At 36.8% G+C, this 13224-nt stretch overlaps 2 protein-coding genes across 3 annotated transcripts in view; both read left to right on the top strand.

Moving 5' to 3' along the window:
• Positions 1-510: 510 nt before the first annotated feature.
• myoz1b (myozenin 1b) lies at positions 511-8946 on the top strand. Of its 2 annotated transcripts, none has more exons than XM_048170560.1 (6): positions 511-560; positions 3132-3228; positions 5866-6035; positions 7899-7983; positions 8079-8250; positions 8355-8946. In XM_048170560.1, exons 2-6 carry the CDS (start codon positions 3141-3143, stop codon positions 8587-8589), a joined length of 750 nt encoding a protein of 249 aa, XP_048026517.1. In that variant the 5' UTR covers positions 511-560; positions 3132-3140; the 3' UTR covers positions 8590-8946. The 2 variants fall into 2 exon arrangements, with proteins under 2 accessions (XP_048026517.1, XP_048026518.1); XM_048170561.1 differs by lacking the exon at positions 511-560 and adding an exon at positions 1832-2006.
• Positions 8947-10698: 1752 nt separating this feature from the next.
• The window catches only part of usp54b (ubiquitin specific peptidase 54b), a 207456-nt gene continuing 204930 nt past the window's right edge, over positions 10699-13224 (top strand). Inside the window, 1 exon segment of the mRNA XM_048169864.1 lies at positions 10699-10836. The gene's annotated coding sequence lies outside the window, so the exon portion shown is untranslated.

Below are 13224 nucleotides of genomic sequence, written 5' to 3'. Positions count from 1 at the left end.
CATGCAGTTATCCTAACAAACCCTGAGCGGCGCTGTTGCGCGATATTGAAAATAAAGATGAGTTCACTCACTCCACTGAATAGAATGCAGCGCTACTGTTACAAAACACTTGCTATGTAGTGAAGGCATATTTTATCTTGTAGAAATATGTGAAACCTGATGTTATATAACCTATAGCCTATATGTATCATGTAAAATTAATCATATGACCAAATTCAAGACAAGAGGTAGCCTAACTAAATTGAACACTTAAGTTCTGCTGTTTTGAACAACTGTACACAGTTAAGTTTTGGCTCTGTAATCTTACCTCCACTCATAAGGTGAACTGCCTTCTGACCCCTCTGGTCTATACCCCACGATCATATGTCAGATTTCAGGTGCTAACTTTAGCCACAAGTCTGTGTTTCTGTCATGTGCCACATTCTTTCACTCTTCAGACGCCTCTGCTGGTGATGACCAGTACTGCAGGTGCTCCTCTCAGTGTCTCAGGCCAACTTCATACATTCCTTCATAGTGTGGTTATACGGAAAACGCCTGAAGATGCATTTCCCGATCCTGAGGTTTGTGATACTGTACGTTGCACATAAGTTGAGCACAGCAAGTAAGTTCTGCTGACATTTTCTTCTTTGAAAGAGGTGCACTGTCTCATTTTCTGTTTGACATTGAGAAAACTCCGTGTGAAAGACTGACTGGAACTCTCATTGCGCGCCTCATGAAAGTTTACTGTCCAGACTTAAGCTGGCGAAGTGCAGACTGTAATCTTCGACTCCTCTTCAGGAGCAATATGTCTTCATTATGGAGGTCTGTCAAATAGGCTATACTGCTTCTCAAAGTGAGAACTATGAAAAAGACTTACCTCAGAACAATATCAACAACCTAAACCTCAAAACAATGTCAACAATAGCCTACCACCTAAACCTCAGAACAATATCAATAATACCACCTAATTAATATATAGAATATAAGGGTCTGTTTTTAACCATTTTTCCCATTAAAATAAAACAAACTGTAATTGATTTACACTTACTGAATAAGATCCTATAGAATGCATGGATGGATACTCTGTAAAAAAAGAACTGTTGGTTGAAAAAAAATAAGTTACCTGGTTGCCTTACAATTTTGAGTTCATTGAAATTAAAATTTGAGTTAATACAATGAAGGCGATTGATTTAATCAACAGAAACTCAAAATATTATGTTAACTGAACCACATTAATTATTTAAGTTGATTTGACAAAATAAAAAAATTTGATAAATCATGGAAAGTGTTAAGATACACAATATATACAATAAAATATTACAATAATTACACAAAATTGGTAAAGTAAATAATGTTGATAAAAGTAAACAATAGATAAAATGCTGCAATGTTACTAAAATAATGTAATCGGAACTGGAAAAATATCAAATGCACACATTTATAACCTCTGAACGTAGACACTTTTGAGTTTAGAATTTTTTTAATTAGAATTTTGTGAAAGTCAAAGCTGGATGTATTGAAATTGTACAAATATGTTTAAAAATATGAGACATTAGTGGTTGTCCAGTGCATGCTGCATGCTGTGATCCCACACTCAATATTCAGCTCAATAAACACAGAAAGTTCCAAACATTTACTGTAAGAATCACAGAGGGTAAGTGAGCAAGGTATGGGACTGAAATTAGAAGTGGGACATAAACTTTATACAGGTCCTCCCTGAAAACGTCTTGGTCTTCAGTGCTCTATATTTAGACCTAAAAGTATCTGCAAGAAAAGTATCTCCTCACCATCAGCTCTGTCCCTGTGCTGAACTAAACTGAACTAAACCCCCTCCCCAATCCCCAAAGACCTCCTGTCTCAAACACTGCTAGGATTTCACTCTTCCTGGGATGTAGAAGAGAGCAGTAGTTGGTGGAATCCTAGCCAACCCTGAGGAACTGGATTAACCTTAAAACAGCCCTCTCGGGAACCTTTGATTTGAACTGTGATTTGATTTGTTTTCTGAAACATTGATTCTTTGCTCTCAGGTAAGAGGAATCATTGTGATGTTTGATTGATTGCAACGGGGGGAATTGCAGGTTATAAAATGTTATAATGAGGTCTTAATCTGGACAGGCTGATACTAAGGGGGTTAGAGTATGTCGAGATGATTTATTATTGTTTGCAAATGGTAAAAATATGATGTTCTTGGATAGAGCTGCCTCCTGCTGCATATCATAAATCAAATAGATCTAATAAAACACTGACTTAGCACTTTATCTTCTTCACATAATAAATAAATACAAAATTTAAATATAAATAACCCTCTCCCATTTAAATGTATATATGTAATTGCTAATGATTTAACGGTGTAGTCCTTACTGCATTATTATTTATTTATTATTTTTGGTAAGTTCAAATGCAGAAATGTTTTCTCACAGCTCCTTAAAACATGTGGCGTTCAGACTACTCAGGCTTACCATTGCAATGCTTCAGCAGGACATTTGAGGAATTTGCTGACTAGTTACCTATGGTGGATTTATTTAGTGTGCTAAAACAAAAATACCCCTCTTTGCAACAAGAGACTGGAGTCGGTTATGGAATTTAAAGTTTTACTAATTGACTGTAATTTAAATATACTTTATAGTTATATAAAGTTTTGAATATTAGTATGAATTGGACACTATAAATATTCATGCAAACAGTCATCAAGAACAGAAAGCTATATAAAAATACAAAAATAACTGTTACTGTTAATGTCATGAGATTTACTTAATACATTGGGTGGGGGTGTGGGGGGGATATTGGGGTGTGAAAAAGCATTTCTGTTTTTAGGGTAAAAAATATTGTTATTTTTATGTTTATGTTAATTTATTTGGAAGTGAAGAGGTAAAGTGAGAATCCTTGGGTAAAATAAGCCACTCAGAAATTGGGCTCTGAGTAGCATGTTGTTGTTGGTGTTTTTAATATTTAGTTTAATAATAATAATAATTATTGTGTTATGAGTGTTCATAATTCCAGATAGCCAGGCTAGGTTTATGCTTTTGTTTTATCTACAATATTATTTTGGGGGATGCATGATCATGCTAAACTCACCTAATACAATTTATCAATAAATCCATCTTTTCCCATCTTCCCCTACCAGTTTATTCAGATTTAATTTCCTCCCTCAGATTGCAGTGATGCCTGTCTCTGGAACACCTGATCCAACCAACAAGAGGAAGAAGCCTTCGAAAATCATCACAGACTTCTCAAACATCTCACAACATGGTCAGTGGTGTTTCTTCGTGTCACAAATACACAATATGTAGTAGAAATATACACACCACGATCTTAATTATGGTTGCACACTCACTTGTGAGATCGTGTGATGACGGGATGAGTGTTGTAAATGTCACACTTAATTACCAAAGCCCTCACTGGTGTCCTGTGTCAACACGAAGAGCCAAAGCCAGAAATGCCAAACAACCCCCAGGCTCTCTGTAAATTTCTTGAGGTGTAAATCACCACTGAGAACATTTAATTTATTGGTACTGTATGTGTAGAGCCTCAAAAAGAGAGAATATACACACTTGACGTAAGCACACAGCTAGTATTGCAACCAACTTTAATGAGGGTCCTGGTCTCAGTTTCTAAGAATAGTCACAGTTTGAATTTTTTTTTTGAATGCATCATTAGATTCAGTAAAATGTCACATTTGACCTAGAACAGCATGTTATAATTTTCTTGTTTGTGCTGGAGTCATGGGCTATCAATTCCCACAGTTTGAGGAGCTGTTGCAATGCAATTACTCATCCCAGCTTTGACATAAAAAATGCCTCCGTCATACTATAAAGACCAGTGTAATGAGCGGTTAGCCTAGCAGTATGTAGCTGGCCAATTATTCTTCTAAAGAGAGTTAAATCTCAAAGACATTGTCAAACTGTGTGACTTCACAGCTCTCCTCTAATGAGCAGCTCAGTTATTAGGTGCTTTGCGTTTGTGTGTCTGTGTGTGAAAGCTGTTTAGTGTACTAGAATCTCCCACTTCATCTGCTTGGCAGGGTGCTCATAATGGGCAGTTTGTTTACAGGACAACATTCTTGCGGCTAGCGTTTCAGAGCCAAATAAATTAACAGCAAAATTACTGCCAATAAGAAGAGCTGTTCGGCAGAGATTTCAATCCGCTTAACTTCAAATTATTTCACTTCAGTCTGTTTCAGCAGCTTGTCACGCATACACACATTGGGACAAATATGTGTGATTCATGCTCTGTTAAAACTGTTTATACAAACACTTAGTTCCAATCTTTGATTTAGATTTTTATTGTTTGTATCACTCAGCTTGTCCATGTTTGCATGTTCTAGACAGACTGTGTATTTATTGTCAGTGGATTTGCACTCTTTCCGAAAGTTAATTTGATACGCCAATAGGTGGCGACAAGTTATTAGTCATTAATGGCTTGTTTCCACCGAGTGGTACGGTTCAGTTCAGTACAGTACAGTACAGTATGATTCGGGACGGTAAACACTGATCCGGCTTGCATTTCCACTGCTAACAGTACCCTTACTTGATAGGCGTGGTGTATGCAGGAAAGTAGCAATTAACGTCATTCTCGCGTGAAGAGGAAAGTGACAGTAAACAACAATGGAGGACATACAGCAGCTTTGTTTGAGCAAAGGCTGAAAGCTGCAAGGAAAAACAGCCGAAAAATACACATTGTGTTGCAATGGTATTGTGTTGTCATTCCCCTTGTAGCCTGCGCAAGTGGCGATTCTCTGTCAACCAATCAACATTCTGCAGTGAGTGTAGCTCCAACCTTTTGGTACCGGTACTATTGTGTTAGGTACCCCAACATAAGAGTCACAAAAAAGTGGTACGGTTCGGAACTAGGGTACCATTCACAACTTCTGACAAAACGGCAAAAATTGTGTACCATTCGGAACTGTACTGAACCATAGCGCTTCGTGGAAACAAGCCATAATTCAACCGATTCATTCAAAACACTGATTTATTCAGGAACTAAATATGTGACTCCCTGCATCCAAATATGCCTAGTTCCTTACTATATAACAGAAAACAGTATGTGAAAAGAGCAGTATCTCCAAAGTCATAAGCTGCATTTGAATATACATACTTCTCTAAAATAGTAATAGTAAAGAAAACTTCAGGCTAAATTCCGAAGTGCGCATCCAGTCTATCCCATGAGTCTATGGGAGAAGAGTTGTGAATCATATGTCACATGACAATGACAGTATGGTGAGTTTGTCCGTTTCAGTGAGTATGCAATTTCAGATGCAGACACAGTCATTATGATTCATTGAATTGTTCATTCAACCAATTTGTTATAAAAACACTGATTAATTCAGGAATGAAATGGAACTATTGTATGTTGATTTGAAATGCAACTTTACAACTTTTTTTTGTTTGTTTAAAAGCAATGTTTCTGTTGGTCTGAATAACGCTTAACCATGGCCCTCAATTTCCTTATTATATCTTACAAGTGATTACAAAATCTATAAATGTTCACACTGACTTGTTCTTTATTTTTTGTTATTCCCGAAACACACACACACACGCACACACACACTTCTGAAGCTTGTCCAAGGATCTGATTTACAAGGTAATGCAAGCAGTGCTCAGCACAGCATCCTTCTCTTTGGTGTCGCATGTGGCTTGAGTCCAGGTTTAATGGCTGATAGTAAAGTTAAGAAGGAATATAATAAAACTGATGCAGGGCTTCTGTCCTGTAAAATGGATAAAACCTCTTTTTCAATCTAAGTAAAAATACATGTTTTCATGCGTCATTTAGACACTAGGATAATGTTTCCAATTACATTTTGTAGTCATTTTAATGACTTGAAAGGGGCATTGTGTTAATTCTGATTGATTTTTCCTTTTCCCTTCCCAACACACTGATCTTGACCAGATCAGGAAGACGAGAATGCTGAAGCTTCTGAACTGGACTTGGGGACCAAAATCAAGGCCCCTAAAGATGTGATGTTGGAGGAGCTGTCTCTCATGAAGAACAAGGGCTCCAAAATGTTCAAGATGAGACAGCAAAGGGTGGAGAAATTCATCGTCAGTGACGAGAACCTGGTCAGCAAAAGAGGCATGAGAAAAGCAATAGCTTTGATAGGAAATAGAGGTTTACAGATTACATAGGATCAGGATCACAAAATAAACCCCCTGACAGTTGGATCAAGACCCTGACACGCAGAGAAGGGGTCTTCCATAAGGAATAGAAGACTTCTGAAGGAACTTGTTTTGTGATAATAGCATCACCATTATGCATGACTGTTTATCATGTAAACAAATTAAAGGGTTGGTTCACCCAAAAATGAAAATCAACCATGATTTACACACCATCAAGCCACATATACAACAAGTTACATTAAGTAATGTCCTGGCTCTTCCAAGCTTTATAATGGCAGTATATAGAGAATGAGATTTAGATCATTTGAGATCATAAAAGATATCCACATGGCTCCAGGGGCCTTCTGAAGTGAAGAGGTGCATTTGTGTAAGAAAAATATCCATATTTAAAACTTTTAAAACTAAAATAACTAGCTTCTGACAGGTGGCCGTACGCATTGATTTTCGGCGAAAGAGTGAACTCTGACCTGCCGCATGATGTATTGACGAACGCAGAAGCATAGAGGATAGAGCAAAACAAAACACCGGTCACGAATTAGAAGTCTAAAACAAGAATTTTTAAAGAGAAATGTCGGAGGATTTCGATATAAGACTAGAGGAGCTTCAGTTTGTTGCCTTTGTCTGAAAGAAGAAAGTCATATAGCTGTTTGCATATATGGCTTGAGGGTGAGTAAATCCGTTTAAGTATTAAGAAATCACCACAGTGTAAATAAATTTACATTTACTTACACATCTACATACTGGTGCTGGTCATATAATTAGAATACCATCAAAAAGTTGATTTATTTCACGAATTCCATTCAGAAAGTGAAACTTGTATATTATATTCATTCAATACACACAGACTGATATATTTCAAATGTTTATTTCTTTTAATTTTGATGATTATAACTGACAACTAAGGAAAATCCCAAATTCAGTACCTCAGAAAATTAGAATATTGTGAAAAGGTTCAATATTGAAGACACCTAGTGCCACACTCTAATCAGCTAATTAACTCAAAACACCTGCAAAGGCCTTTAAATGGTCTCTCAGTCTAGTTCTGTAGGCTACGCAATCATGGGGAAGACTGCTGACCTTGACAGTTGTCCAAAAGATGACCATTGACACCTTGCACAAGGAGGACACAAAAGGTCATTGCAAAAGAGGCTGGCTGTTCACAGAGCTCTGTGTCCAAGCACATTAATAGAGAGGTGAAGGGAAGGAAAAGATGTGGTAGAAAAAAGTGTACAAGCAATAGGGATAACTGCACCCTGGAGAGGATTGTGAAACAAAACCCATTCAAAAATGTGGGGAAGATTCACAAAGAGTGGACTGCAGCTGGAGTCAGTGCTTCAAGAACCACTACGCACAGACATATGCAAGACATGGGACTCCATGCCACGCCGCATTGCTGCAGTAATTCAGGCAAAAGGAGCCCCAACTAAGTATTGAGTGTTGTACATGCTCATACTTTTCATGTTCATACTTTTCAGTTGGCCAAGATTTCTAAAAATCTTTTCTTTGTATTGGTCTTAAGTAATATTCTAATTTTCTGAGATACTGAATTTGGGATTTTCCTTAGTTGTCAGTTATAATCATCAAAATTAAAAGAAATAAACATTTGAAATATATCAGTCTGTGTGTAATGAATGAATATAATATACAAGTTTCACTTTTTGAATGGAATTGGTGAAATAAATCAACTTTTTGATGATATTCTAATTATATGACCAGCACCTGTACTCTTAAAGTCAAAGAAACGTTTATTGTTCAGTATACAGCATAACAGAATGATCTTTTTGTTCCAAATGCCTTTTTTTTTAGCAAAACCTCCAGAACCTGGTTCCTTCTCTGGAATTTGAGATGACCGCTCCACCTGAATCATCTCCTAAACCAGAGCCACCTCAAGGTAAATCTCACCTTGTACCATAATTTTTCAATAGCAAATTTGCAGTCCATGGAATTAATATTTAGACTTTTGTTTGTCTGTTCTTTTTATGGCAGAGGAAGTAAATGCCGAGGCAGAGAAGAAGAGACAACTAGAGTATGTTAAAACGTACATATCACCATGGGAACATGCTATGAAAGATGACGAGAAACTTAAAGAAACCATGAGGTGGAAAATGCCAGGGCCTCAAGTCCACAAGGAACTTCCCAAGTACAAGAGTTTCAATAGGTACTATGATATTTTATCATTTGTAAAAATAATTCTACACAGAAGCCATACCTTTTGATAGTTGTTATTCACCTGATCATCTACATGTTGTTCTTGCCCACAAGAATGGCTTTGCCCTTTGGAGGATTTGAAAAGGCCACTCGTCTTGTCACCTTTGAGCCCCCTGAAATCAAGGTGACCGATGAGGAGCCACAGCCGGTGTCTTTGTTGCAGAATAACATTTGCTGTCGGCCTTCTTTCAACCGCACTCCGATCGGCTGGACATGCAATGAGGAGCACAGCCACATCCACATGGAGCTGGATAACATCCCCTTTGATGGAGAGACTGACGACCTCTAAGAAACTTGCCCATCTTATGTGAACACAGACATGTATATACACAACAACATACATGCTCTAACGTAAAGGCCAAGTACAGATGCGTACAGACATACACATACCAGCAAACAGGGACCTTATGCACTCACACCCAAAAACTATGAATGATTCGTATTTGCATGAGAAAGGAATGATCTTTGCCTTTTCTCCCATTGTTTTGTGTGCTGTTTACTATGGAAACGGATCATTGCATGTTGTGATTTGCTGGTTCATAGTTGGCAGGCACATTATGCCAACTTGACTGCAATGATCTATGATAGACATATAAAGTACCTAAAATGATCAAGCATTAAAATAAACTTTTGTCCCTAAACAGAATGTGGTCTGATTTATTATATAAAGAAGAAATCTCTCAATGTACTGTATTAATAATGTTTTTGATCTTTGTTTAGCAGATAGACCTCCTGTTCAAAATATGTCACATTACTTCAAAAAACAAAGCAATACATTAATAAAACATAATGGAAATATAATTAATTTTGAAGTTTTATTAAGTGTTAACAATGAGATTATGTGGTTTTTATAATCAATTAACATTGCTTTTGTCATTTTTTACAAAAAAGTCATTCGGTTTTAACTAATATTTCGGTTTTACCGAATGACGATGTTTTTAATCAACGATATTTTTAATTTTTAACGATATTTTTATTTTTTAAACAATGCTAACAGGCTGAAATCTAGCTTAGCAAAAGGACAATCAAACATTTTATATTTAGTACAAGTTTTTTAAATATTACAACATTTTCCATGTTTTATAGCGGTTGTACCGAATGACCTGATGTTACAGGACATGAATATGAGCAAGTGAAAACATGAATTTTTCAAATAGTTAAAAGAGAGTTAGTTACTTTGCTTCATGACCATGTGGTCCTTTGTAGGTGTCTGAATGATGCCACATCCTGTCACATGATACTGACCGCATGACTTGATCCAAAATGGTCCCTTTATATTGGTTACTCTGAATAACAAGAATGAAATTCATTTTTCCGGACATTCTTTCTCATAACAAGGCAACGACTTCTACACATAATTTTAATACCATTTTGCACTATGTTGATATATGATGTTATAAAATCATGCCAGAAAAAAAAAAAATAATACATTTACTACATTTTAAGATATTTTAATCACAAATAAAATGGCTGTATTGCCTTTGGATGGTTAAACCGAATGACCTTTTGACACTTCAAAATCTTTAAAATACCTTTATATGTAACAAAATATAATTAAAACCTTTTGGATTCAATAAAAGAGATCTAGTTGTACTACCTTACATACTTTGGATGCCATATCTTTATTTTTTATTATTATTAAGGCCTTTTTACAAAAAAATGAGCCGTCATGTCATTGGCCCATGCACAAAACATGAATATTGGCTTGAAACTGATATTCTGTACTGACCCTTTAGACCACCTTTTAGGTCTTTCTTGGTCATTTTCTTTTGTGTTTAACATTTAAAATCAACTTCATATTTTGACATAGTTTGTTAAACTGGCTATTCAAATTATTGTAGAAAAAATATATTTACAGAATAAATTATTTTCAGCCCTGTCCCACATTTTTTCATGCAACATCTATGTTTTTAATAACTTTAAATAAGATTAATGTAGCCTTACAGAAGTGATGATGGCTCCTATTAACTTGATAGATTAATGTAGCCTTTGATGTATTTGATGTAGGACTATAAAACAGAATATAGGTATAATGCTTAATCTGTCCTTCTGAGGTAGACAAATAGCATTTTCTGATGGTTAAGCACTTTTTTTCACTGATAGCTACTTTGATGAAAATGTTGCTACAAGAATGCACTTGATAAGTCCTACTTATAGGCCTACTCGGTTCGCAGAAAGTGCAAGTTATAGACCATCATTGTTTGCTTTTTGTCACACAATGTTGGACTGCGAACACGCTTTATTCAGAATTCACGCCTCTCTCTCTACACAAAACCAAAACCGGTTACGTAATGGCATTCTGATGTACCAACTAACTCCAGAAGATGGTAGCAAATCGGTCCTCAATCTAAAGGGAAGTCCTTTATCGCGAGAACTGCATACTTAGAGAACGTCGTTATCGCGAGATCTTCATATATTGGCTGCGGCGCTGGATGGCGCTGGTGGAAATTTGGGAATGTGCGGTCAAGATTTCTCCCGGATTGAGCTGAGCTCGGACAGGACGCAAGACTGACTGCATCTGTGTGCGAGCAGTAAGGTGAGTAAGCACTCTTTAAACTTAATTAACAGTGCTCTCGAAATTGGACATATGTGCAAATCCGAAAATGTAAACATCTAACGTTATACAGCAGAAGTGTAACTTGAATTCCAGCAAGCTTGCATCCCAGATGTGTAATGTGATGGGAAAATTGCTTAACATCAGCGCGTGCGGATGCGTCTCCCTGTCTGAAGTCAAGGATGCTCTGAGCTGGGACCGTTCAAAAACATTATGTCACCAATTTACAGACATATTTATCTCTAACGTTGCATTTGGCGTGGTCGTACTCGGCATTTTTTATCTGCAGAATGATTAGTTTAGCTTGGCAGTGCACATGTAATACTTTATTTGACAGTTCTTTGCTTTTTAACCGCTTGTTCAGTCATTTATACATGTTGTTGAAGTTTTTTATTGTCATTTTAAGCTTCGTGTCTTTAGAGGTGTGTTGATAGATCTCAAATTATTTTATCCTGCAATTTTCATTGACTCACTGAAGTGGACAGCACATGGTCGATATTGATTTAGTTTTGTGGTTGCGTTTAAGTGATTAAAGAGACAGTTAATCTAAAAATGAAAATTCAGTAATCATTTACTCACCCTCATGTTGCTTCAAACTCATATGACTTTCTTTCTTCTGTGGAACACAAAAGGAGACGTTAGGCAGAATGACAACCTGTATGAAAAAAGATTCAACAAGAGTGCAATTCTGCCTCCTTTTGTTTCCAAGGAAGATAAAAAGTCATACAGGTTTGGAACAACACGAGTAAATGATGAAAGAATTCTCCTTTTTGGGTGAACTATCCCTTTAAATTCATCTCATCCCTGCATAAGTGCAGTGGATCTATTAGACAGCATTTTTGGGCATCATAAGCATATGCAGTATTCAAGAGCACAAATTCAGCTGACTCAGAATATACCTATGATGTCCAAAAATGCTGCACGTGCCTGTTACTTTTGAGACAGCAGTGTCGGCCAGCACATGTTCCGTTGCAGAAAAAGTGCACGAGGTTTTCCATTCAGTTGCAACGTTAGTTTTTTTTAATGCTGTCCTGGTTCAACTGCATAAGTCTTGTGAGATTATGAAATTCCAGTGAATGTTATTTTGTAAATGATCATTTCATGTAATTTAATTTTGTAAATCCTTTCTCATCATAACATGCCTATTATCAGAGCACTTTTGGGTTCAGTGCAGGGTCGATTTCCTGTGATTTAGACAAAATGCAGAACAAATTGCTTTGTCTTTTTGTGTGCACTGGTGTGATACACATTGTTTGGTTTTGTAATGTTTCAGTTGGACACATGTTGCATGCATTATATGAGCTGTGAGATCAGCAGTGATGTCTGATTTCAGATTTAAAGGTGTTTTATTATGAGTGACTGTAATTACTGTTACTATTTTGAGATTAATAAACTCTGTTAATGCAGAATGACAATTAATTAATTTCCAGTGCCTTTCAGTTCTGTTTGTTTACCAGTTACCCACTTTAAACGTGTGTAAATTTGTCAATGATGTCCATCCCTGAGAAGAGCTTCTCAGGCCCATTAGGGGGCCCTTGTGCTTTTATGCACTACATGAGTGGCCCTCATGGGGGTCATCAGTCAACAGGCTCTCCGCACTTCACAGAGAGAAGTGCGTGTGCGGCGTGTTGGTAAAAGCCTGGGAAAATGAAATGAGGGGCTCTCTGTGGTGGTGTAACCTTTCTGATTTCATCATGCGGCTCAGGTTGTAGTTCTTACACAACGTGATTGTAAAGCTGTTTTAAACCCCCTCTCTGAGAACGTCACTCCGAGCTTTTACAGCTGGGGGCGGGGGTTTGGAAAAGATTGGATTTTTATCAGCTTGTGCGATTATATTTTTTCTCTGAGGCTGAGTGGAAATACTGGGTGGTGTTTGGCTTGGTTATTAATGGGAGAAGTGTACAGGTTGGTCATAGAGACGCTCTGAGATTTTGCTCACGATTGTAATACGTGTGCCTCTTGCTTCTGTTCAAAAGTGATCAGTAGAACTATGCAGCACATTTAGACATTATCAACTAAATAATGCCCTAAAATTCATCACATAGCATGGCCGTAACCACCATAAACATTAATATATAGATAATAATTAATAATTAGAAATGGCCAAATTGACCCCTCTCTCTCAGAATGAGTGAGCTGGCCAATCAAATCAAAGAAGGCGGGGCTTACAGTTCACAGAAGATGAGTGCAAGTTGCGATGCTTTAGTTTTAGCAGTGAAAGAGTACATGGCGAGTAAGTAGCTAAACATTTTTGTTTAATATTTGATAACTGTTTTATGTAAATGTAAATGTAAATTATTAATAATGTTTTTGTCGTTCTAGATTATGAAGTATCTACTGACCAAAGCGCTGTTTATCTATGCATTTATA

The sequence above is a fragment of the Megalobrama amblycephala genome, linkage group LG20 (assembly GCF_018812025.1).
Source record: "Megalobrama amblycephala isolate DHTTF-2021 linkage group LG20, ASM1881202v1, whole genome shotgun sequence".
In the NCBI taxonomy this organism is placed as follows: Eukaryota; Metazoa; Chordata; class Actinopteri; order Cypriniformes; family Xenocyprididae; genus Megalobrama; species Megalobrama amblycephala.
The sequence above is the reverse complement of the archived record's forward strand: the minus strand, read 5'-3'. Positions and strand labels throughout refer to the sequence as shown.

What these genes read in the sequence shown, in the direction of transcription:
- myoz1b (XM_048170560.1), top strand. Translation starts at nt 3,141, where the DNA reads ATGCCTGTCTCTGGAACACCTGATCCAACCAACAAGAGGAAGAAGCCT. An exon ending in CTCAAACATCTCACAACATG is followed by an intron (nt 3,229 to 5,865) that starts GTCAGTGGTGTT and finishes GATCTTGACCAG; the next exon opens with ATCAGGAAGACGAGAATGCT. An exon ending in TAAACCAGAGCCACCTCAAG is followed by an intron (nt 7,984 to 8,078) that starts GTAAATCTCACC and finishes TTTTTATGGCAG; the next exon opens with AGGAAGTAAATGCCGAGGCA.